General features: G+C 44.2%; 1 protein-coding gene across 2 annotated transcripts in view; it reads left to right on the top strand.

The window, feature by feature from the left end:
* Window positions 1-623: 623 nt before the first annotated feature.
* The window catches only part of SLC1A7 (solute carrier family 1 member 7), a 49,088-nt gene continuing 23,277 nt past the window's right edge, over window positions 624-26,434 (top strand). For both annotated transcript variants that reach the window (XM_071565367.1, XM_071565368.1), the window contains exons 1-3: window positions 624-865; window positions 1,909-1,988; window positions 15,589-15,804. In XM_071565367.1, the coding sequence (XP_071421468.1) occupies window positions 725-865; window positions 1,909-1,988; window positions 15,589-15,804 (437 nt within the window). In that variant the 5' untranslated portion in view covers window positions 624-724. The remainder of the gene's footprint in view (window positions 866-1,908; window positions 1,989-15,588; window positions 15,805-26,434) is intronic.

Here is a 26,434-nt window from a genome sequence, read left to right as displayed (position 1 = left end):
CTCTGAAAGTAAATTGGCCCTACTCTAATCAACATAGTGGTTGGAAGAAAAGTGAAATTGTTTCACTTCCAAGACAATAAATGCCGAATGCCTGAGGGTGTCCTTGCGTGTTTCAGCCTGTGGCTGTTTTCTGTTCGATGTGTGTCTCTTACGCTCCTCATTCATCCTTTTGTTTGGCCATGGAAACGAAACCCCCCAGCCTGCTTTAGTTAATGAAGCCCAGTTTCACCTAGCGTGCCCTGCTGTGATAGTCCTGTTCAAAATGTTACCTGCCCTGCCCTTTAGGAAAACTGCAGTCCTGTTCCTGTTCCCTGACTGAGTGCTGACTCACAGTGTTCCCTTTCCGGGTTTGGGTGTCCAGAGCCCAAATTCAGAGACTGCATAACGTCCCTCCTTTCTCCCAGGAGTGTCACTTTGTTTTGAACTAGTCTTGTTTTAGGAATACTACTGCATTCTGTTCTAATTTTCCAGAGCCCCCTAATCTTCTTCCAGGCTCTTAATGATGTAGTTGATAATAGGATTGTTGGTATTAATTTGGAACAATAATGCCAGCTGCTTGCTTGGTGGCCATTGGCAGAGGGGTGACCTTGCAGGTCAGCTAAGCAGAACTGGAAGTGCTTTGATCTGATCTGCACAGAGCCAGATCTGTCCACCCGAACGAGAGGAGCCAGGGAATTCTCTGCCCATGGGATGCTGATATTCTCCGCGGAGCAGGGAGCACAGCATGGCGGTGGCTTTGGATGCAATCCTCGCTCGGATCAAGGATGTTTGTAAAAGGAATGGGTTGCTCATTCTCTCCGTGTTGTCCGTCACCATCGGCTGTCTCCTGGGATTCTTCCTGAGGACGAGACGACTCTCCCAGCAGGTAAGAGTGGCCCGGCAGCAGCACCGCGGAGAAAATACCACCCTTACGTAACAAAACATATGGAACTTGTGCAACTCCAGCGTGGGCTTTGGAATGCAAAAAGCACATATATAGACTTGCTAAATTAGTTTAATTTTCTCTGGTTGTTAATCTATGCTGCTCTTTGGGTCCTTTCACACATTCTCAAGGAATACATTAGCAAAAGGTTCTGGTCTCTAAGACACCTGCCGAGTGTGGCATAAGCACATTAGAATGTTGCAGGTATGGATAACAACAGTGGACATTTGAGCCAGATGAGATGTAGCATCTAATATAGACCTGCAAAAACTGGCAGTGCAATATATTGGATATATGTTATTTAGGAATATATACATCTAAAGAAAACACAGGGAATATTTTTCAGCATCAGATGCACAGAGGTGCAGGTGTTTTATGACACCAATGGCATTTCATATTCATAAATTTAAGATTTCCCATCGTTAGCAGACCATGTTACTGAAGTCACCTGGGGATCACTTCAACCAAGCCCCCTGTGGGGGCTCATTTCTGCTCTGTCAGTCGGACAGGCCGGACAACAACATGCATTGCTGAATGCATTGTCTGAGCACAAAATATAAATCTCAATTATGAAATATGGCATTTAGTAAATGTGACCAAACTAACCAACTCTGTGCTCTGTTACTGCAGACTGCTGTCTGAGCATCATTTATGTCCAAGCAGTAGCTTCATACACATCCAGGAAAACACATGAAATGCAGAATGAAGCAATATGCAGAGCAGCCAATTAACAGCTGTCCCCAAGAGATGGCACATTTCAGTGCTGTCTGCCCTGTAAAGGAACAAACCATGTAGGGTGTTTATTGAATACATATTATGTAATCTAATTAATTTTAAAATTGTCTTTTGAAGCCTGCTGTCTTTGCCACCTTATATACAAAAGCTGCAGATTTTACCAATGTTATCTGATCCCCAGCCTTGTCAGCACTCATGAAGGCAGTTAGTCTTTAGCTCAAAACAATAAGCATCTCTCCATGTATTTCTAGGAAATTAGTTACTTCCAGTTTCCTGGGGAGTTACTGATGAGGATGCTGAAAATGCTGATTCTCCCACTGGTTGTCTCAAGGTAGGTGAGCACAATGATATTTCCAATAAGTTCTGGAGTTTCCTCAATGAGACTTGTTGCCACTGTTTCAGTTGTGACTGAATTGACAGTGCCAGAGACATCCCTGACTGCCTGTTGTACATTTGTATTTATAGTGGAGCCATGAACACGTTTTTTAAGCAATAGGATCATTCCTGCAATACCTCATAGAGGTATTATTTGTTTTAAAATTAATGTGTTCTTTTAAATAATTTTCTTTTTCCCTTGTAATCGAACGCTTTATCCTTTAAGCTAACTAGAAATTAAATATATGGAATAAATAATTCACCTTATCAAAAAACCTACCTCAAGGCTAAGTTATTGAAACAATATACTGCACAAGTAAGATGAAAGAGCACAGTTAATTTGTCGGTCCTGCAGTATTTTGAGGGATGTGCTGTAGTGTGATGAACACTGAAAAAACCCTGTATCTCCAGTGAACCCATACATGGTTGGCTTCAGCTGGGAGGGAAAGTGATTTCTTAGTACATTAAAGGCAGAACCTTTAACGGTGCCACTTCACTGGCAGCAGAATTAAAGATCCAGATCCTGTGCTGATGGATGGTCCATGGCAGTTTTCTTTGCAGGGGGAGGGCAGAGCTCAGGGCAGGTTTGTCTCCCTTCTGAGTCTGTTTTCCAAGCACCTACAGTCACGCACACATCCAGCATTGCTGGATGGACAATGCTGAGTTGTGTGCCCAAAGCTTAGGGAATATATAAGAAGAGATGGAGAGTAACAAAGATAACTTTACCAGACCTGAGAAAAAATTATTGCAGTATTTGGTGCCTTTCCTTTAAGCCTCAGTTTCTGGAACCTTATACAGACATCAAGACCTCATCTTCTGCTTTAAGAAAAAAAATGTTTGTAGTCTTCAGATGGCTGAAAGTTGCTGAAAATTAACACAGCTCAGCATTAATTTTATTTTTTAATAATCTACCTTTATATCTGCCTTCTCATGGTTTTTCAAAGAACAAAGCCAAGTCATGGTGCTTTGTTCATATGGCCACAGAATCACACCTGGTTCTGTTCCAAGCAGCAAAAGAACATCAAGACAAAACATGTTAAGGGATTTTTTTTCTTTTGAGAGGTGAAAAGAGAGTTTTTCAAAGAAAACAAGAATCTCACAGGTGGAAGTGACGTGGTAAGGAGGAGAGAACAGGGCTGGAGCAGATTCACATGCTCTTCCCTAAGTGTACAGCTCTTTAAATCCTCTTGTATCTTTTAGAGATGTGAGGAAGAGCTGCTCTGGGGTTACCTGCAGATGTGTCAGGAGGGAACCTCTGAGCCTGACAAGAAACTTTACAGACCCTCAGATGGATTAACTCTCCTTGCACAACAGTGTGAATCCCTCTCCCTGTATAACAAACTATCACTTGCTATTGTACACTGAAATGTCAAGAAAAAACTAGTCCAGATGTAATTACATGCATTTCATAAACTCAATAAACTTGTGCTCTGTATTTTTATCAATCTGCATGAACAGTCAAGCTACATTTCTTTGTGGATGTGGAATATTCTCAGCCTGTTCTGCCAGAGCAATGGGATTTAAATTCTTTTAAATTACTCTCTATTATTGTTTACAAAAGCCAGAGGTACAGCACCATAAAAAGAGCTCTAAATATTGTTCTCCTAGTTGAGATTGATGCAAGTATTTCCATGAACACACAAATAAAAAAATTACTTGTAAAGAAATAGAAATAGAAGGAGAAATAGAAGAAAAAGGACTGAGTGCAAAATACCCCATGTCCAAGTCCAGAGTTTCTTTTGAAGGGTTGTAGCAGAACTGAAATGTGGTAACTCTGTGGGTCAGAAGACTGACAATAGAGTAGAAAATCTTGCACTTACAGCCCCCTAGCACAAATCCAGCCTTTCACAGAAAATTTCTACTCTTCCTCTTGACTTGATAGTTAGAGATAAAACAGGAACTTTGCAGCTTGTATCCACTGGGAATGAGGAAATTATTATATAGTCAGGTACCTCTGAATTATGTTTATTTTAAAAGTTCCTTGGAAGCAGAAGAAATCAGTTGAACAACAGGAGACTGTTTCTTCAGTGTACAGTTCCTTGTTTTATTCACCTCTGTCCCAGCACCTGGAATTGCTGTATCCCATAGCTCCCATGCCCACGTCACCCATGGTCTCACTTTTTCTTTTCTCACAGACAGAACAACCTTGGAAAAACAATCACCACCCACTCTAGCCTGCCAGTTTGAGCCCTGCATGAGCTTTGGGGTTTGTTGTGGCCTGGACTTTTATTAAGGATGGGAGCTGATATTATTTCAGTTATCTGGTGAGATAAACAAGCTTCACAGCATCACAGAACAACTCTGAATTAAGTTTATTTTAATTGCACCCATCCTCTGCCTGAGCTTTAGCCCTGCTCATACCTGTCAGTATTCCCCGTGTCTCATGTACAGAGCTTGCTTTTCTCAGTGATGAGAACAGGTACCCACACAGCAAAGGATGCCACTTCTGTTAGCAACAGAAATTTAAAATTCTGTGACAAGTAGTCTGACAGTTTGTGCCTGCCCAGGGGATGCAAGATACAGTGGGGTGTTACAAAATGTTAGACCCTGCAGTTACCAGATGCACAGTGCTTACTGTATGTGTAAACATAGGAGACTACTCTTAACCCTGGGAACGGGAGTATTGAGAGCTTGGAGAGAACAGGAGCCAATTCTGAGTTCATAGTTACACACTCAGGCAGTGCCTGAGCTCTTATTGCAGTGGGACAAGGAGATGTCCTCAACAAGCCTGGAAGATGGGTTGCAGTTTCCTGACTCTCTCTGGGACAGCAGCTTCGATCCTCAGTTGACAACTGCAATGCAAATAGTGTATTTTCTTCCTTACATGTGGAAGGTTTCAACACGTATCTCAGGTTTTCTGTCAGGCACACATATACTTGTCCCTGGCAGAGGTGTCTCTCAGTGCATCCTGCCCCGAGAATTCTGATATTAAAAAAACACGGGGCCGGGTCTGCAGACAGATCCCACTGCTCAGCTCTGTTAAACTTTACCCTGGCACCTCCTGCACCTGCCGGCGCGGGCGGCGGCTCGGGCTGCGGTACCGCCCGCGGGCACCAGGCGGCTCCGCTGGGACACCGAGGAGCGGCATCCCTGGGACTGCCGGTACCTCTGCTGGGATCCGACATCCCTGGGACTGCCGGTACCTCTGCTGGGATCCTGCATCCCTGGGATTGCCGGTACCACGGCTGGGATCCTGCATCCCCGAGGACTGATGGTACCATGGCTGGGATGCTGCATCCCTGGGATTGCCGGTATCATGGCTGGGATCCTGCATCCCTGGGATTGATGGTACCACGGCTGGGATGCTGCATCCCTGGGACTGATGGTACCACACCCTACCCAGAAAGTAATAAACCCCCTACACTCTTTCACTATGGTTAATTATAAACTTAAACACACAAACACACAGTTCCTTCACCTGCTTCCAGGACAGTTTGACTGGCAATGATACCCTTGTATCATTTTAGGTTCTCAACTTCCTAAATGCTTGAAGTTGTCAAATCTGATATCAATGTCTTTGTGCTCTGAATGATACAAAAAACCTGGGGGAGGAATACTCAACTTTCCCACTATTATCTTCTCACATTTGTTAAAGGTAATATAGACCCTCTGACCCCCTCCTGTCTGTGCCAGCAGTGCCAGGCATGGTGCAGGCTGTGGCACAGGCTCAGCCATGTACTGTGCCACAACCCATGGGATGTCACCTCCCTTCAGAGCATCTTTGTCCTTGTGCCCATTCCCTGCCCCACTGAGCTCATCTCATGTTACCAGCTTTGTACTGAGCAGTGCCCAGTGGGCCAGAAACCTGATTTTCAGAAAGCTGAAAAGCTGCATTGACTGAAGTTTTTTGGGGAGGCCAGTATTGAAATTGTTATCTGTTACCTTGTTTTGCCTGGTGTTTTAAGATGCTGCAAACTTTGACAGAAGAATTTAGCCCTGCTGAGGTATTTCTAATGCTGCTGTTTGGTGTGGGGTCCGTGCAGTCGGCAGAGAGCTCACCTTCACCTCTTCCTCTCTGTTCACACACAGCAGTGCTGATGAGCCCACAGGGCAGGGGGAGTGCTGGGTCCGAGAGCTGCCGAGCTCTGGGCAGGCAAACCCATCACGGGCAGCAGCCCCAGCTGCAAACATGTGCTGCAGAGCTGGGAGGAGGGCTGGGCAGGAGGCAGGGTTTGCAGCCCCTCGCTCTTTTCAAGCCCACTATAAGCCCATACATGATTCCTCTCCTGCATTCAACCAAACAGTTTCACAAACCTTACAGGTCTTAACTCTCTCTTTTGGAGCCTTCCATCCCCTCTGTGTAATTTCAGAGAAAAATGAGTGTTATCAGTAAGGCCTCTCACACACAGAGGGTTTGACTACACAAGCCTTGCTTCTTCAGAAAAGCAGGCTGAGGCCAGAGTTACACAGGTTTACACCAGCAGAACCTACTGAGGTTTTTGTTCTGTATGTCTACCTATATATGTAATAGAAAGCTGCATCCTTTGTTTCAACACCCTCCTTATTTATATGCTTAAGCTTTTAACTGGCCATACATACAGGGCTGAGTTTTCTACGACTGTGATTAGCAGTAAGCAGCGAGAGTGTTTGTGGGAAAGAATTGTCAGGACAGACTTCAACTGTTTCACTGTCGTAACAGGCTGGTTATCCTAGTGAATATTTCCTTTGGAAAAAGCAGTTTGCTCTACTTAAGCTTAGCATGATTATTTCATTTTGCATTTAATTATCATCAACCATTTTCTAGATATTTAAGAAAAAATGAGTAGTGAAGACTTGATCCTTTTCCATGTGTGGATCCTGTTAAGGAAATACTGTCCTCTTTATAGTCAAAGCTAAAAAACTGATTTGACCTGTATTTTTTAAATTATAAAGCTTATTCCTCTGAGTATGTTGTATCAGTATGTGATACAAGCAAGTGTATGGGAATAAAATTTTATATTTGTTTGAAGGCTCGTTTAGGGGCAGTAATAAATATTGGTTACTGTAGTGGTTTTGTTGATGAATTAAATACGATATGCTAAATATAGAATTGTCTTTCTTTAAGGGGATTCCTGTCCATAATGCCATCAGTTCTGGTAATCCTTCATCCTTCTGCTCAGATTCCCAAGTTGGTGATTCTTACTCATGCTGTTAAAGCCCAGTATTTAGAAACTGTTTTGTTATAATACTCTTTTCCCCATATTTTTTTCACAACTCTCTGATTTGGAGAACACCGTGGCATTTTTACATCCTGCTAACATAAAATGTTGCTCAGTGTGTTCTAATGGAATGCTGCTGTTGTTTGGCTGTACTGAGCCATACCAGATTCTGCCTCTCAGAACTCACCAGTTACATCTGAAGAGCTGACAGTTGTGTAAACCGTGCAAGAGGGATGGGGATGCTGTGGGTGCAGGATGGAGGTGCTGTGGGTGCAGGATGGGGAATGCTGTGAGTGCAGGGTGGGGATGCTGTGGGTGCAGGATGGGGAATGCTGTGGGTGCAGGGTGGGGATGCTGTGGGTGCAGGATGAGGATGCTGTGGGTGCAGGATGGGGATGCTGTGGGTGCAGGATGGAGGTGCTGTGGGTGCAGGATGGGGATGCTGTGGGTGCAGGATGGAGGTGCTGTGGGTGCAGGGTGGGGATGCTGTGGGTGCAGGATGGGGATGCTGTGGGTGCAGGATAGAGGTGCTGTGGGTGCAGGATGGGGATGCTGTGGGTGCAGGATAGAGGTGCTGTGGGTTCAGAGAGCTGTAGCCCCCAGCCCAGGAGCCAGCCTGTGCAGGGTGGTGCTAGCCCTGTGCTGGAGGCCATGCTGACAGGACTTTGTGCCTGGGCTCCCTTGCCAGGGACTGATGGGGCCACACAGCTTGTGGACCTCAGAGCGAAGGCACAACCTTCCATCATGATAATAAACCAGTGCCTGGTATGGTCAGGATGATGTCCCTTCTGAAAGAAAACAGAGATGTCCAAAAGACTATGAGATCTACTTTTCTTATGTATCATTATATTTAAATGAAGAGGGCAGCCAAAATTAATTCTCCCAGTAACACTGGTTTTATGTGAATGACAATTTGTGCACCACTATTTCTTCTTAGAAGTCTCTGGTCCTAAAAGGTACTTTCTGTGTTGTCTCGATAAATTCATGTAATTTACCTGAAGACTGAATGGGAATGGATAGATAACATCAGCTTCTGGTCAGTTTGGGCTTGGTCTTTTCTGCTCTGTGTGAGTTAAACTATTCTCTCTGGTCATTATTTTCTAAATACCAGTCACTGTCCTTGTCCTTGTGCAGGATGTGGCACTTGGGGACATTGTTTAGTGGGACTTGGCAGTGCTGAGTTAACAGTTGGGCTTGGTGCACATTATTGAACTCTGGACTTTTCCCTGTGTTTCACCTGTGATAGAAAAATATTGGCACTTGGGAACAGGCCTTTCCCAACAGAGGAAGTGTGCTGGGTTAGTATGGGAAAATAAGGAAAATGTGTGGAGTACCTGAAGGGTAATATAAAGTGTCCCGTTTCTGCACTACTTGTCATGTCTGCCACACAATGCAGATCACAATAAAATACATTTCACCCAGTGAGAACAAGCTGTTAGCCCTTTCCTGGGATGTATGATTTGCAGTCCTTACTCTGGAGAAAGTCATTCCAGCGATGTGAGAGGGGATAAATGTATTTACTTTCAGAGTGAAAAGCAAAACTGCAGGTGGATGAAACTGAAAGAGAAGGATTACCCAAAGGGAAGAAGAACTAGTCAGAAAGCAGCCTCACTTGACACCATTATAGTACTTTAAATTCTCCATGTTGCTGTTGCATTGCAGAACTGATGTCAGATTACCCCAAAAGTCCTCCTTTGGGATTGCTTCAGCTTCTTAGTTAAACCTTATGAAGAATCCCTCCCTCCATGTCTTCTTCAGAGTTTTCTCCACATTATCACCTGGAACATCATCAATGTTCTTAATTGTATTAAGAAAGATTGAGTCTAATGGTGAGATTAAATAGTGTTTTGTTGTGTTTTCTTTCACTTGTGCAACCTGAAGGTCCAAACTGTTCCAGTGGAAAATGACAGGTTTCAAACATGCATGTGGTAATGGCAAAATTGGACCAGCTCAGCACAAATTATTTAAGGATCTAGTGATGTGGTCACAGAGTGAATGGGTGTGGAAAGCACTGAAGTGGTAACAAATGGAACTGCTTGTGACCTGCCAGAATGTTCCTGTTAGTCCTCTGAGAGCTCTAAAATACTTGGTGTCTCACAAAGGAATGGGAATGACATGAGGAGCTTGAGGGGCTGGCTGGATTCCTTGTTTCCTTAGGACAAAACCAGCCAAATAAATCTGACATTTGTTTATAATCAAAATCTGTGCTTTGAATGCTTTTGCTCTTTTCTTAATCTAAAAAACATTTGAAAGAGCTGACAGAAGAGAAAAATCAAGTCTTATTAAGATTCTTGGCTCTTTCCACCATGTGAAGGTGCATATCCATAAATAGATAATTTAGTTTTGTTTGCATCCTGATCCTTGCATTTAGGAAATACCTTTTATTTTATTAGAACAGCTAAAGTCAACCAGCCAGCCTGGACTCTGCACAGACAATACCACAATCTGTATCAGTCAGTGACCAAAGGTTGCAGTTCATCCCTCCAGCACTCAGAGATGTATCCCAGCAGCCTCACATGTGCAGGTGACAGAGCAGCCACTGGACATCAGCCTTCACTGTGTGCTGCACAAAGTCCTGCCTTGTTTACACTAGTCCAGAAAAACAGATTTCCTCCTGCACACGCAGCAAATACAACACACAATGTGAATTCCTGGCAGGATTTTTGCCATATGTGTCAGTTTGTCATTAATAGTTACAAGTGTGAGATGATAAGGAAAAGGAGATCTCAACAATTTGGGTGAAAATAAAACTTACTGTTTTATACAGCAATTTGGAAAGCAAAATCTCAAAATGTTGCATTTTATGATGTATTAGAAATGCAGATTGGTTTCTTTCTTTGCATTCAGCTGTAAAATTAAACACAATCACTGCAAACAGTGTATTGCAGACAGTGAGATCTTCTAACATTTTCCATCAAGAGGCAGATTTTCCATCAAGCCTGACACCTTTGGGCTTCCACTGCGCTTTATCCTGAGGCTCTGAAAGTTAAGTCACATTTCAAGTGCTATTTGTGGCTGCTAATCTAACCACACAGAAACTGCTGCAACAGTCCTGTTTGTTTTGGTGTTTGGCGATTTTTTGAGCTTAGACATTATTTCATTTACATAAAGTTAACTGAACTTTTAAAAAGCTTCTTTGCTGCTACTTGATTTGCAAAGGAGATCTTAGTAGCCCCCTGGATCTCCAGGAGGGTTCCAGGCTTCTCAACTCCTTTGAAAATTGTGCTGTAATGCTATGAAACCTTTAATAATACCTGGCATTGTGGATCACTGCCCTGACACAAGTGACAGTGACAGCCCCTGAGCTGTGCTCAGATCAGCACCAGCCTGTCAACACTCCATCAGCCTGCTGAATTGTTGGAGCCTGAGGAAAATCCACACAGAGCCCAGGTGTCGTTTTATTGCCTGTCTGGAAGGTACAAAAACACACCTGGGAAGGGGGTTCACCTCTCTGAATGGGTTGCCCCAGCAGTCTCTCAGCCATGTGCCCAACATTCACCCAGTGCCACCCAGTTTGGGGGGTGAGCATGAAAAACAGACCTGCAACACAGACCATGTATCAGGGGGAAGCAGAGACAGGGATGCTCTTCCCACCACTACCATGGTCACCTCTCTACTGCAGCCCTGGCAGGAGCTTTCTCTGCAGGTATTTTTTGTGTTAGAAGAAAGCAAAAGTATATCTGGGAAAGAAAAAGTCATTCTGAACCCTCTTTCTCACTGCTGAGGTAATTTTACTGGAGACTAAGAGCAAAATCAAGCATGAAGCTGTAGAGGGAGCCAGAGAAAGTTCCCTACCTCATTATTACACTATTATTTCCTATGTTGCAAACTGTTGCTCCATAAATGGTGCCTCCATGGAAGTGAAGCTTCCTGGTACGAGAGCACAGATGGTAAAGAGAAGGAAAAGTGTGACAGTCCAACGCCATACAGAGATCACTTTGGGTATATCTTTCTTCACTGTAAATGGTTTGTCTTTAAATAAAGTGCCTTAATTTCTCTGCTTCCCCATCTGTAAAATGGAGATGCTGCTTTCCTGCATGGGAGGAGGCTACATCAGTAGGGCATTTTAAGATGATTAAACGGTCTGTGCCATGGAAATGCACATTATTATGATGTGGAGAGTTTCAGGCAGTGACCTTGGGAGCAGGGTGAGGGCCAGCCCTCCTGCAGCATCAGGGAGGGCAGCACTTCACCCTCGGGATGCTCCACTGTCACACAATCATCGCTAATGTCGCTGCTGGAGGCCCTTCCCAGCCCCACTCCCTCAGGAAGGTCTTTTTCAGGGATGCAATTACAAAATGAGAATGGGAGGGAGGGACGGGATGAATGAAAACAAACATCATTCTAGGAACAGCGGCTGGTGCTTAATACTTGACCATTACTTCTTGACAGGATTAATGTCTTTCTAATCACACTAATCCCTTCTGATAACTTTATCCATAATCCATCTATTTCAAAGCAGCATCCAGATGGCTTCTGGTGGAGAGGAAGGCAAAATAAACATGTGGAATGGGGTCTCAACAGCAGCTTCTTGTATTTTCCCCTCCTGGAGATGTTGGTTTCGATCCTGAGACAGGCCAAAAAATGGGCTTTTATTGGAGAGCAACAGAAAAAGCTGTGGAATTGCAGTGGAGATAGAAAGTTCTATTTTACCTTGGAAATAAAATACCTCATAGGTACTCTGATGCTTATCTGTGACAGCCAGAACAAGCCTAGAGGTGCTCAAAAGGGTTTAGCTACTTGTTTGCTTGGGACTAATTAGATTTCCAAGATATTGGAAAGAATTCCCTCCCCCATTTACATCAAAAATTCTGTATTAGTTTTGGGGGTTTTACCCAGATTTCTCTCAAAGCAGACATGAAACTTGTTTTGTGATATTACCAATATTTTAAACAATGTACTAACTGACTCTATATTTTTAATTAGTCACATATCCATTCCTGGAATTGATGAGGCTCCCCCTTCCCTTTAGGATTGACAGGGTTTTTTCTATACAAGCTAGAAAATGGTGTCTGAACATGAAATTCCAGTTTTATGGTCTTTTTTTTTCAGACTAATTAAATGAGATACACTGTAATTATTCAGAAAAGCTGCAGATTGTTTTTTATTGTCCTAATCCTGTTTTGTCCACTTGGCAATCACTACAACATGTTATGTATGCTACACATGAATCACACATGTGGAAGCTGCTCAGCTACACAGCAGCTCAAATGATTCTAATCTATGAATCAAATATCTGTCCTGTCAGTTCCAGCCTAACCAGACTCTGAGGCTTGACAAGAATTGAAGGTGGGCTGTTTCTCATTCCAATGTTTTTCATGAGAGTCCAGTGGTGGAAGCCATGGGGATATCTTTGTTCTGTCTTAGAAGAAGCTTGGAAGTTGTTAGGAAAGTTTGTATGTAGCCAAGAGTATCTGATGAAAATTAGAATTAAAGGGAAAACCTGAACAAGACACAGTGATCCTAATTTAAACCATCTGGAAGCTTATTCTGGCTTTCCTATGCCCTAGGAAAAAAGAAAAGTATTTTTTCTTATAATTCCTTGACTACACTGAGTGAGTGTTAGAACTCTAGAGATCAACAGTGAGAGATTTTGTGATATAACTGTGTATCACTTGCTTCATACAATAACTGTGATAATCAACATGCTTCCTAATCTTTGTGTCTTCTGTCCTGTGCTCTCTGACATCAAACATACAAAAAGTCAAATGAAAAACAGTGATCATTGTCTCATTTAAGTTACAGGCAGTTCTTTCTGGAATCACTCAGGACATTGCCTAAAATGACAGGTCTGGTGTTACCCCCCAGCCTTTGGAGAACTGGTTCCAGTGGTTCCTTCCCAAACCCGAGCACTGCCGTGGGAAAGGCCGGGCTTTGCCTGAGCCCAGCCCTCTGTCCGTGCTCCTGCCACACCACAGTCACCCCAGTGCACCTCACAGTTAATTACTTTTGAGGACTTTCTCATCACACTGAGCATGACTTTATCTGGTGACAGGATAATCTCATTACAGATGATGATCTTGTTAATTAATATCCCCAAGACAGAGCAATCTCATTATTAGCCCCCTCAGGATTTGTCACCTAAGAGCCAAGGTGTGAGTAGATTTTAACTGCACAACATCCTCCCAAATCCTGAGGCCCTGCACCCTGAGGCTGCAACCCTAGAGGCACAGGAACCACTGGGCATATTTAATTAGGATTTCTGTCCCTAAGTACATCTGAAAACACTTCTCAGGTGAGCAATCGAGACAAGGTTCAGCTCTCTGTTCTGCAGGACAAACATGACGCAGTGGCATCGAGTGCAACAGGAACAGTGTGGCCTCACCACCCTGGCAGTGGCCTCACCACTCTGGCAGTGGCCTCAGGGCAGTACCAGGAAGGGAAATGAGCAGCCTGTCCCCTTGGAGTGCCCTCCCCAAGGGATGTCTCTGCCTGGTGTCCTCCTTATGAGTGACAGACCTGCTGCTCAGTGGTCAGGGCTTCGTACCACTGATGTCATTGTCCTGCAAAGAACACTGAAAATTATTACCATGGAAAACACTCAGCTAGTTAAAAATCAACCTGAAATTAGTTTTTCATCCTTTCTTTTCCCTGGGAAGGTTATGTGGGGATGGAACAGTGCTGAAGCCCAGCACTGTACGGGTATCTACTCTGGGCAGAGCGAGCTGTGGAATTGGCTCCGTGGCCTGTGAAACCTCAGCCTGCAAGAAGAGTTCAGCCTAGAAATCTAATCTGGTTTTTGACAGGAAACTAATACTATTTTTTTTAGATAAATGTATTTCACTCAACTTTTTAATCAAAAAAGTGGTTTAGAATATTTACTCTTCTGTATGGACCCATCCAAGGAAAATTCCAAGGAACTAAGTATCACACTAAGCATCATTCCTACTGCTGTATTTGTAGTATGTAGTGCTGTGTTTGTGTGTACACAGTGCTTTTAGACACACAGAAAGGCAGAATTTTTATCAAATGCAATGACAAATAAGAGCACAAAACAAGGTTACTAGAGAGAGAGTTCCAGAGATGCTCATTTTCTGACTGATCCAAAGCACAGTTACATCTCTGCTCCTACAGTGTTAACAAAGCCCAGGCTGGATGAGAGACTGGCAGTGCAGGAAAGCAATACATTTTCTTAATTAATCTAGTGGATAGCAGGAACCTGAACACTAAATCCACCCACTGGATTTCATTAAATCTACTATAAAGGTTAAGCTGCACTTTAGCACTGGCTCCAGACAACCTCACTCAGCAGAGGGAGGACAAGGAGATCTCAATCAAGGAGGTGCAGCTCAGTAAATGCTGATGAGAAAAGGCCTGCTTTGATGAAAAAACTGGACAGTGGGACACACCAATTAGTAAATGGAGTGTTTTACTTCAGCTGCACTTTCCCTGAGCATGCTTTGCTTTGGAGAGTTCACAGAGAATTGTTTGAAGCTAAATCTCAGTTTAAAGCCCCAAACAACACTGGTGTCACTGGGAAGCCAAACCTCAGACTGGAAACAGTGTCAGGGTCTATGTCAGAGCAGCCTGCAGCAAGGTCTGGGGCCAAACAATGCCCTGTACCATTTGCTGCAAGAGGGTCAGTGGGAGCTAAAGCACTTGGTGCAGAGTTGGAAGGCTTGGTACTGACAAGCTGTCCAAGCCAGAGGATGGCCACTGGTCTGGCAGTGGTGGGCATGGAGGGTGGGCATGAAGAGGAAAGGAAAGGTTGAGTGACCATACATACCATTTTCTTTTCTCCCCACTGTGCAGCCACAGCTGCCATGGAGGAGGTTCCTCTGCACGCCATGCACTGTCCCCACTTAGGCTGGAACACTGAACCACAGTCTGCTCCCCAGTGTGCCCCTGGTGAGGCAAAGATATATTGTGCTTTGAACTGATTTAGAAAGGAAAAAACCCAAGATATTCTTTTAGGTAAAGAAAGGACTGTATGACAAAATTGCCCTTGGTGTTTTTAATTTCCAAGTTGTGGTCCTCCCTCACGCAGGAAGGGGCGAGGGGTTTCATCAGGTTTCCCTCAGAGGTCACTTCAAATCTGAATTATTCTATGATTCTGTAAAATTATGTGTAGAGTTTCACACCTAAGTCTTCATGACTGACCAGTGCCACTGCTCCTGTGGACTGAGCCATCACATCTGTAGCTTATGTTAAACTGTCCCCCAGATTTCAGGGGACAAGCAGTAGGATTTAGTCCCCACAAGTTCCTTCAAGTAACCAGGAATTCACATGAAAACTGGAAACACTCTTTTAGGCACAGAGGATACAGTTCAGTGCTACTGGCAAGCTCCTGAAAGCACTGGTGTGTGGGCAATCCTGAGAGGAGCAGACAGACTGGAGTAACTGGGAAATGAGGCTTCCAGCTGTGTCAGTGTGGTGCACAGGGTAACAGTTCCTGCTGTGTCTCCTCTCTCTCCACAGCCTGATGTCCGGGCTGGCAGCCCTGGACGCCAAGACCTCCAGCCGCTTAGGGATCATCACCGTCACCTACTACCTGTGGACAACGTTTGTGGCCGTCATTGTGGGAATCATTATGGTCTCCATCATCCACCCTGGGGGAGCAGCAGCAAAGGAGAGCACTGAGGAGGGGGGAAAGCCCATCATGAGCTCTGCAGATGCTCTGCTGGACTTAATCCGGTAACGACATTCATTCTTTCTGCTTCCTGAATGTAACAAAGGCAAAACCTTAAATATAAGGGCTGAAATCCACCCTTTTCAGAAAATAATTCTTAAAAATGCTGTTAGAACTGCTCATAGCAACTCTCAGAAAAAGGACATGATTAGAAAGACCATGTTGTGTGGTTATTTTGTTTGTTTTATTTACTGTTTCTGGCAAAAGGGATGGTTGTTCTTTTAGAGCAGCATTAGGGCACTGCTGGATTTTGTCAGGCTGGCCTGAATATCCCTCCTTGTCCCAACATTCCAGGTGCTAGTGGGATTTGTTTCCTCACTGAACATGGAATGTGCCTCAGATTTATTCTGCTCCTGCAGAAAGGCCAACCCTTGCCTTTGTTTGGTAGCTCCTCAAGTCGGTGACCTCACACCACAGTGGGCAAGGGCTTTGGGGCCAAGTGTGTCTGTGCACCACAAAGAATTGTCTTTGAAGCTCAACTTCCTGAAATTAAAAATGTTTCACTGTTTGTCTTTCAAAAACCCAAATTCCTGATCCTGACAGAGTGTCAGCACACAAAGTACTTTAATTAGATTTACTAGGACCTCAAATCAGAACAAACTGGGAGTAAAAGCTTATAAATCCATTTTTCCTCCACCAATTTGCACTTAACCAGGCCACCTGTATTGTATCAGTGTCTTACTGAGAAAGGGACAAATGATTTTAATCGTGGAGCAGCAGCTGAGAGCACTCTCTTCTGTAGCTTTCCACAAAACCACCATCTTCATCTGCAAAGGGAAGATGCCCCTTCATGGCAGCTGTATCTCCCCAGTGACTCTGCCAGGATGGAAATGTGCAGTGGAATTCACATTATTCTGTTTCTGCTCCAGACAGGAATTTAATTCCTAATTCCTACCCCAAGAGAAAGGCCCTGAGCAAGTTACTGGAGCTTCAAATCCCTTACTATGACAGAATAGCACAGAGAAGTAAAAGAGGATCTAAGGAAAGTGTAACCCTGCTGGTTGTCTCCACAGTGGCAGAGTTTGGAACCCATTTCTGGTGTGCTGGGCTGTTCTCAAGGCCTCTGTGTAACACAAGTGGGACACCTGGTGCAATGTCACTTCCAAACTGACCCTCCAGCTCTGTCTGCAAAGGGACTCCCTCCCAACAGGTTCCCATCCCCCTTCTCACACCACACAACTGCCTTCTGAGACTCAGAGTAAGTTTGTCAGGCAGATGAATCAGATGGAAAGTAATGGCGGTTTTTAAAATCTAAATGAAATTCTAGAGTATTGTATTTGCATAAAACAACCAAATCTGTGACTGGCACCCAGGATCTGAGTTACAGCCTCATCTCTTTGCCTGTCTGATTCATCCCTCGACACCAGGGGTGTGGTGGGGAGCTCTGGAACTCTTCATTCCACTGAGCCCCACTGCAGGTAAAATACCATGTCCTGATCTAAACATTTGCAAATTTCTTCTGTAATTTCTCTCCCTTCAAACATTTACTTGAGCAAATGGTAAAGGCTTGCACACACATTTCAGGTATTCAAGTTTCCAACCAGCCATGTGCTTTTTAGCCTGCAAAACCTTGAATTCTTGACTGGTTTGGGCAGGTGCCAACAGTGACAGGTCAACAAGCCACTCTCATTACCAAAGGTTAAAAAGAGATAACAAAGCTCAGTCTCCTCTCGCTGTGCTGAGCAGCTGTCACAGCTGCAATCCCTCCACCCCACGTGCACAAACGGATGGGTTTTATTCCTCCACTACAGGAAAGAGCCACGTTTACTAAATAAATAAATAACTATCCCAACTGTGGGGAATGGGCTTCCAGCCTAGGCAAACACTGTGGGTGAAATTCTGGCTCTGCTGAAGGCAGTTGCAAAACTCCTAAATATCTCTGTGGAAGTCTGGATTAAATGTAATGATGTATCTGCTGGTTTGAGACAGAAAAGCTGATCCTTCAGCTCAGTGATAAATCACTTCCATTCACAGCTGGACACCATCTCACTGGGCCCAGATTGGCTTATCTTCTCAATTCATTAATTTCCTCTCAGTTTATCAATTGCACATGTGCCCAGAAGTTTACACAGGAAACATCTGGTATTCTGCAAATCAAGAATGTACAAGTGGAGAGATGATACACGTGACATATTGTGGGGTTTACCCTGAAAGCAGGAGTGTTGGCACAGGGACACCTGTGGTCACCCTCACTGACTTCAGATCCGAAGCCACATTATTATTTCTTGTGCTGTTATAGATGACATCGTCAGGTCTAGAATTTTTGGTGGGAAGGATGTTTCTGGAAATTGAATTTCTTGAATTTTTGAGTGAGGATTTTGCTTTTAGACATGGTTTAAGCAGAAATTAAAGAAGGTACTGACTCAACAATAAATGAAACAGAAAAACCCTTGTGCAGACTGCCATGGTTATCTCAAGCACCTGCAGCACTAATCAATAACCACATTATCATTACTATGCAATATTTTGCAGATGGTGCTTCTCTGTATGGTTGTCCATTACGTTAAAATAACCAAACCATCAGTAAGCCCTGTAGTGTGTGTGACTCGATGAGCAGGTGACAGTGACACTGTGCTCACAATTCTGAGATGGCCCTAAACCTCACATCAACCAGGAAATACATAATCTCCTCAACATCCTGAATTTCATGCCTCAGGATCTGTATTCACAGGTGAACCATCTTTCCCCACTCTAAACAGCAGAACTTGAATGACTTCCTTTCAAAAGGGCACCCCAGGGGATTGGGGACAAGACCTGTGGATGTGAACCTGACCCTCCTGATTTCCCCTCGGTTCATCCTGGGCAGAGGCCACTGATGCAGCACAACACAAGTGTTTCAACATTAAATTAGTATTTACACCTAAAATCTCTGGTGCTGCTCTGGCCTTAATATCTGGATTCCTGCTGTGCCCTGATGCCCCTTCAAACCAAGCCCTGTGGAAGATCCTGTGAAGGAGCTCCCCCTCATCCCTGTGCAGGGGATGCTGCTCTGAGGATGCTCCTCTGCAGCTGCCACTTTACCCCCACATTGCGACAGATGTACAAATCTGCCCTAATTTTATTCAAGGGTCCAGGTGCAAGAACTGCAAGGCCTGTGAAAGTATAGTTTCTTCTATATTTAAAGCTATAAATCCTCAGGCTAAGGATCATCTTGTTCTCCTTAAGCACCTGGTGCTTTATACATTTTTATGGATTTATTCTCATAAAAATATATATTATATATTATATATTTATACACATATATTTAAAAATATATTTGTTACCATAAAAATATTTTTCTTCTATATTTAAATCCATAAATCCTCAGGCTAAGAATCATCTTGTTCTCTTTAAGCACCTGAGCTTTATAAATTTTTATGGATTTATTCCCATAAAAATATTTTTATATGCAATATATTATATATTATATATTTATAAACATATATTTAAAAATATATTTGTTACCATAAAAATATTTTTCTTCCATATTTAAAGCCATAAATCCTCAGGCTAAGCTTTATCTTGTTCTCTTTAAGCACCTGATCTTTATAAATTTTTATGGATTTATTCCCATAAAAATATGTTTTATATATAATATGTTATACATTTGTAAACATATATTTTATAGATATATATTTGTTATAATAAAAATAATTTTATTCCATATTTAAAGCTATAAATCCTCAGGCTAAGCATCATCTTGTTCTCTGTAAGCACCTGAGCTTTATAAATTTTATGGGTTTATTCTCATGGTGTGCAGCACTTCTGTGAGGTAGGCAAGGACCACTTTCCTTTCCTACAGGTAGAGAACCAAGACATATGGAAAAAGATTACCTCCCTGAGTATTGTTCAGAAAAATCTGTGTGGGCAGAGGGAATATTCCCAGCTCACAGGACCCAGTTCTAAGATTGTGCCTTTTGGGCTCCCCAGTTGCAACTGCAGTGAATCAACACACAATTTTACCTTCCTTTTCCTCTGTGAATTATTGAAATTAACTTTGTACTATGTCCCCAAAAATAAAAGAGTGATATTTTATTAGCCTCTCATCAGTTAAGGAATTAAGAAAGGCAAGATATAATGTTTTAAGTAAATCGGACTTCAAGAATTTTATTAAAAATGACAAAAAGGGACACACTGACAGGAATAGTGTTCAATTTAAACTATTTTGTTTGTTTAGTTCTGTAGCATATATTCACCTGACTAGGAGAACAAAAATGCCTATAATCTGGGGACAAAACATTTGTAAAACTAGATCTCTGGGTCAGTTAATATTTCATAGAATAGAATCACAGAATCGATTGGGTTGGAAAAGACCTCCGAGATCATCAAGTCCAACCCTTGGTCCAACTCCAGTCCCTTTACCAGATCATGGCACTCAGTGCCACGGCCAATCTCAGTTTAAAAACCTCCAGGGATGGGGAATCCACCCCCTCTCTCTCCATTTCCCTTTGCTTCAGAAGGGGCAGTCCTGCTGCAGCTCAAGTCAGATCACCTGCATTTGCCAGCATGGGAAACCAAATGTGGATCATGAGATAGAACAGGCGAGCAAACACCACAGACATCCCGCAAGGAAAGAAATCCCAGCAAAACTGGTGTGCCCACCCTGCTGGTTCATACAAGGCTGGCTGCAAATCTGGCACCAACAAGTGCAAGGTTAATACACGTTTAGTTTTTCTCAAGCCTTGCAAGTTTATTCAGTCCAAAAGCTCCAAACAGTGAATTCAGTCAGGATCAAATCCCACTTTAACCCACGACAAATAAATTTGTACATTTCTGAAGCTCCCTGGAAGGAGAAGTCAGAGCATTTTATCACTGAATACCCAGGAAGGATTGCATCCAATTTAATAGCAGGTACCCGGACACTCCATCTGGCTTAACCAAGAGAGGTTTTATTTTTATACCATTAAGAGTTAGAAGAGGATATAAACACTGTAGAGGATTTATGCTTTCATGGGAATCCTGAGCACTCTTTAAAATCACTTCCTTTCCCTTTTTTCAAGCTAAGGACTATATATTCTATTTTATTGAAATTGTGTTTCTTGAAAACGGGGCAGAAGAAAACAAGTATCTGCTGTAGTTTGAAACAAGTCCAGGCTGTGCACTACCAGAAATCACATTTTAAAACATTTACACCTGCACACTGAGTTGTATATACACACAGTAATATATTTCACAGTGCATTAAATGATCCCTACATTCACATCTTTTGCCAAAAGCCACTGTGTACTATGATAGAAATATTTATCTGTCCCTTATGGAAAGAAAACAAGGTTTTACTCATTTCAGGTTGAGTTTTCTTTCACGTCCCCAGACCAGCCTGAGCCAGCACTGCTCTGAACTGTGACCAGATGGTTGCTCCTGGTTAAAAAGAGTTCAGTTGGCACAGAGCCTGAACCTCAAGTGTTTACAAAGGACTCTGAAGCCTCTAAATATGGGGGTCCTATTTGGCAAAACAAGAGAAACCAACATGGAGAAAAGATAATTCCGTGATGAAAGCAACAGGGGGGAGGTGTGCTATGAGGCAGATTCTGCTCTCTGTCAGGAGGCCTTAAGCACAGAGGGAAAGGTGCAGGAGTCAAAACTCATTTAGGAAAATTTCAGCCTTGAAGGGACATAAATTGTCCATCTCCTCACAATTGGTCTGGACATCATCCAGTGCAAACATACACCTGCTATGAAACAACTCTGCCCTGCCAGTGGAAGGCCATCAACCTTTTATATGATCCAGCCTTTTCAGGATTCCTGAAGGTGTGATGGCCTTGTGCTTACACTCCAAGGAATGGTTTTCTTAGAAAGCCAGAGCCCTGTTGGGGCTGTGCCAGGACCTTTTCTTTCAGAGGAACCAGAATAAGGAGGTTTACCCTCTCCCACTGGAACTGAGATGCCATGCAGGCCTCAGGACAGATGAAAAGTCCATGTGTTTGGCAAACTGTTCCACAATAGGAATTTGCTCTGATCTTCAAAACAGACAAGCAAGACAAAATGGCTGAGACCTGATTAGTGATTTTTTGCATTCTATTAATAATTTTTATCATAATCATGAGGAATTAAATGCCTCATTAATTCTGCAAAAGCCTTCTTTGGTTCTGGAGGAGGTAGCATGATGAGTCCTGTGAAATGAGATGAGGCACTGGAGCTGGCTACTGACGTGCAAGATGCTTTCTCACAGGGGCCCTGATATGAGTCATTTGTTCAGCCTTGCTGGATTAAACTTTGCCCTCACTTTCAGGAGTGCAAGCCCTGCTGGAGCCCCCTGACACCAGCAGGAAGGGGTTGTAGGTGTGTATCCATCTGACCAAGGGCAGCATTTGTGGCTCACATGTAACAATAGTCAGGAGTCTGCAGTGCTGCTGATGCAACCATGCAGAGGACAGTAGAGCAAATGAATCCTTGAGATTAAGATAATGCCCCTGAGAAGGACCTCACTCAGCCTGTAGCAAGTGGGAAGCACAGTGCTGTTCTTTCTTGGAAAAGCTTGGAAACTTTCCAGTTGTCATGTGAAGCTATTCAGGCTCTGTTTTCACTTTCTCTGTACCCTGGCTGTGTAGGGTGATGGGGTAAGGCCTCAAACACTCAATGTTAGAATACTGTCAAGTTTCCAGCCTTAAAACAATGTTCGTGCAAGCTCAGCTACCCCAGTTCAAATCTGAGAGCAGTGCCCAAAGCTGCTTCATGCCCAGTGCAAATATAGGCCAATAAATATTTTGAGGACACGTATGTAGCAAAGCCCCAGTCTGGTGGCTTTAATTCCAGAGCGTGGGAGACTGCAGCCAGACTGTCTGCTGTGGCAGGGATTAGGTGCTGATAACATCAGAGTCTGAGAGCAAAACCAGATTGCTGCTGCAGAGCTCAGTGTGCCAGAGGGAATGGGTGCTCTGAGTCAAGGAAACATCTGCTGTACCTGGGGCTGCTCCTACGCGACAGCCACTGGCCTGATTTCCTACTGAAGAGATCTGCTAAAGATGAATGCCCTGAGTTAAGAGATGCTGTAGTCTAGACTCAGAATGAGTATTTCAGAGACTCAGTGGTTTTACTGTAACCAGAATTGGGTCTGTTATTCGTAACAGAAGTTAAGCAGGAGACATGGAATGGGCTGCAGTACCAGTAGCTGCAAGCTGATGTTCTGGGGATAATTCATCCCAGTAACACAGCTGAGCAATGCTGGTGTTTGTATCACTCCTGTAGTTCCCAGAGCCAGCCACCTTCTGAAAGAGAGGGAGAGGGCTCCCATGTCCTGGGGGCAGTGCCAAGGCATCGCCTGAGCTGAAAAGTGACTTCCTAGCACAACTCAGCTTCCTAAAGCAGCTGAAATTTAGGGGAGCAAAAATGGTCACTTGTGTTACTTCAGAGGTTAGTTGCTGGGAGACAGTAGGGACGGAAAGAGGACCTCCTACTTCTGGCAGTGGGAAGGTGCTGAGTAATCCTGTGTGTTCTGGGGAGCTGCCCCCTCAGACCTGCTGCTCACACCAGGTGCTGTCTACACCTGATACAAGCACTTTGGATTTTCTCAAAATCCATGGCTACCAAAGGGCAGAACACACTGTCATAGTCGTCTGATATTCCATACACATACGTTTTTAACTGGATACATCTCCATCTGAATCCCCTTATCCCACACAGAGTTGGGGAAGGCCTCCAAACTGCACTGGTGGAATGCTGAGCCCGTGCATGGCAGCAGAGCCTGATCAGAGAGCGTGTGTGCTGCTGCCACAGCAGATCCGGGCTGGGCACCCCGTGCCAGCCGGGGCTCAGCAGCTCAGGGCTGCAGCACGTTCACTGACCTGGCACTGAAGTTTCCTGCACAGTCACCCTTCAGCCTGTGTGCAACACTCCTGCCCTGTCTGGCAGAGTTCCTGAAGCAGAAGATGCTCTGGGAAGCATCTTTCAGGGCAGGCAGACCTCATCACTGTCTAGAACTACCTGAAGGGAAGTTCTGGCCAGGTGGGGGTTGGTCTCTTCCCCCAGGCACTCAGCAATAGGACAAGGGGGCACGGGCTCAAGCTCTGCCAGGGGAAATTGAAGTTGGAGATCAGAAAAAAATTCTTTCCAGAGAGAGTGCTCAGGCATTGGAATGGGCTGCCCAGAGAGGGGGTGGATTCCCCATTCCTGGAGGTTTTTAAGGTGACCTTGGCCGTGGCACTGAGTGCCATGATCTGGTAAAGGGACTGGAGTTGGACCAAGGGTTGGACTTGATGATCTTGGAGGTTGATTCTATGATTCTATGATTTAGCTGTTAATTTTTTATGTCACCAGAAAGCCTATGTCTCAGTTTCTGTTTTACAACCATATCCTTCTCTTAGACCTAAATTTATCTACGTTTGAAACCAGCCTCGCTCACTGTTATGCACTAGATTTAATTCCCTACTATTATGTGAAATTATTTCTGCTAGGAATGCTGAATTGTGAGCTGAGGCTGGAGACAATGTTGCTTGTACTAGAGAAATGAATCCCAGATCACTCCAGGTTTCCTGCTCTGTTATTTTGTGTGCTGTGTCTCGGAAGCAATCTGAAAGTAATGCTGGAACTTTAGAGTTGGTTGATCTGCTTAGCTTTCCTAACTGAATAATCACAGTAGCACTTAGAGGTGGTGACAGCAATGATTAGTTCAGTCTGAATTATTGCCTGGTGAGTGCTGCAATACCTCTGGTTCAGTGCAGGTCAGTGACACACACAGTGCCTGCTCTGGGCAGAGACACAGCCTCACTTCACTGGTACCGGATCCATGCGGGTGCATCTCCATCCCATCCAGAGCTGCAGCAAAGCTGGCAGAGATGTGCAGGGGCAGTGTGATGGCAGGCTGGGTGCCTGGCACAGAGGTGGGCAGAGACCAACAGGCTGCAACACACTGCTGCAATTCTGTGAGGAGTTTGGGCAGTGCAGGTGCCTGGCTTGGTGCAGCCGGGCTGGCAGCTGAGAGGCTCCACCTGCCCTCCCACCTCAGGCACACACTAATACTCAAATCCTCCACTACCACTCTCATCTCAGTCTCTTGTTCTGAAACATTCCCAGGAAATCCTTGCCAAACATCCAGCTCATGGCTGGGAATACCAAGGTGCAGCAAACAGATCCCTCAGGGAAGGATTTCTCCAGGTGTTCCTGAGGAGGCCTGACTGAGCCAACAAACCCTCCCAGCCATCCCCCAGCTCTGGGTGACAGTCTGATACTTTCTTCTCATTATTTGTCTTTAGTCCATTCAAATTCTCATCTACCAATTGCTCTCTTAAATGTTTTTAATTAACAAAACTCAATTTTGGCTAATACTGGATTTTCTCAATCCAAGTAAACCAGCTTAAAATAAAAAATAAGCCGAGGTTCTGGCAAAAACATTCAGGTCAGCCTTTCACTGGATAAATTGTGTAACTTTGGTAAGGCTGGTCTCAAAGACTGGATCACAGTGCATAATATATTAAAAAACATTGGGAGAATTCCAGCATCTAGTATTAAGTGGGTAGTTGTAATTCCTGCAGGATAAAGAATGATAAAGAAACAAAATGCTTTAATCCTCTACAAATTTGTCTAACATTTAATCTAGCTACTAACCATATGATATTTCCTTTCTCAAGCAGTCTTAATTGTTCCTAATTCTACTAATTAGGACTATAAGGGAGAAAGTGGAGACCATCAGCAATTAAATTCATGTTTCTGTGTGAAGCCACAGCTCCTACTGGAGGTGCATGTTCAGAGCTGTGCAGGAATCCTCAGGGTGGATCTCTGCTTTTGGAATATTTCACACACTCACAGCAGCTCAGAGCACAACCATCACACTGACACTGTGCACTCCTGTAGCACCTTTCAGCCCATCTTCCCAAATCACAAAACAAAGGTGATTTAAGATTAATGAAGCCTCTAACTATCTGGAAGCAGAATTCCCTTATGCAGCACAGCAAAGCAGTAACCATTTCTTCAGCTCAGTCCTTCCAGTGGAATGAAGCTGTGCACACACAGCATTCTTTTCACCAAGTGCCCACTTGTGATCATTTCCTCATAGAATCATAGAATGGATTGGGTTGGAAAAGACCTCCGAGATCATCAAGTCCAACCCTTGGTCCAACTCCAGTCTCTTTACCAGATCATGGCACTCAGTGCCACGGCCAATCTCAGTCTAAAAACCTCCAGGGATGTGGAATCCACCCCCTCTCTGGGCAGCCCATTCCAATGCCTGAGCACTCTCTCTGGAAAGAATTTTTTTCTGATCTCCAACTTCAATTTCCCCTGGCAGAGCTTGAGCCCATCGTGCCCCCTTGTCCTGTTGCTGAGTGCCTGGGGGAAGAGACCAACCCCCACCTGGCTAGAACTTCCCTTCCCCTCCTGTGGAAAGATGGCCCAGATGGCCTTTGAAGGTCCCTGTCTCTGTGACTGTGTGGCCAGAGCTGCTGCCCTCTGCTCTCCTGTCCCTGCAGAGCACAACCCCCACCACACTGGGCTCTCACCCAGGGCTGGTACGATGGAAGATGCTGCAGGGCACAGCACAGAGCCCACTGCCATCCCCTGGGAATGCCAGGTCAGCCTGCAGGAGCCTGGTAACCTGACCTGTCTCACCTGCCCTGAGGTGAGGGAAGGTCAGGACAGCCAAAGAAGATTTACTGAAGTGCTGCACATCAACCTCATCCCTTGGCTGTCAGTAACTTTGCCCCACTGCACCAGCTGTACCCAAAT

This window comes from Pithys albifrons, chromosome 10 (assembly GCF_047495875.1).
Source record: "Pithys albifrons albifrons isolate INPA30051 chromosome 10, PitAlb_v1, whole genome shotgun sequence".
Lineage (NCBI taxonomy): Eukaryota > Metazoa > Chordata > Aves > Passeriformes > Thamnophilidae > Pithys > Pithys albifrons.
Note: the sequence above shows the minus strand (reverse complement) of the source record. Positions and strands in the feature narration are given on the sequence as shown.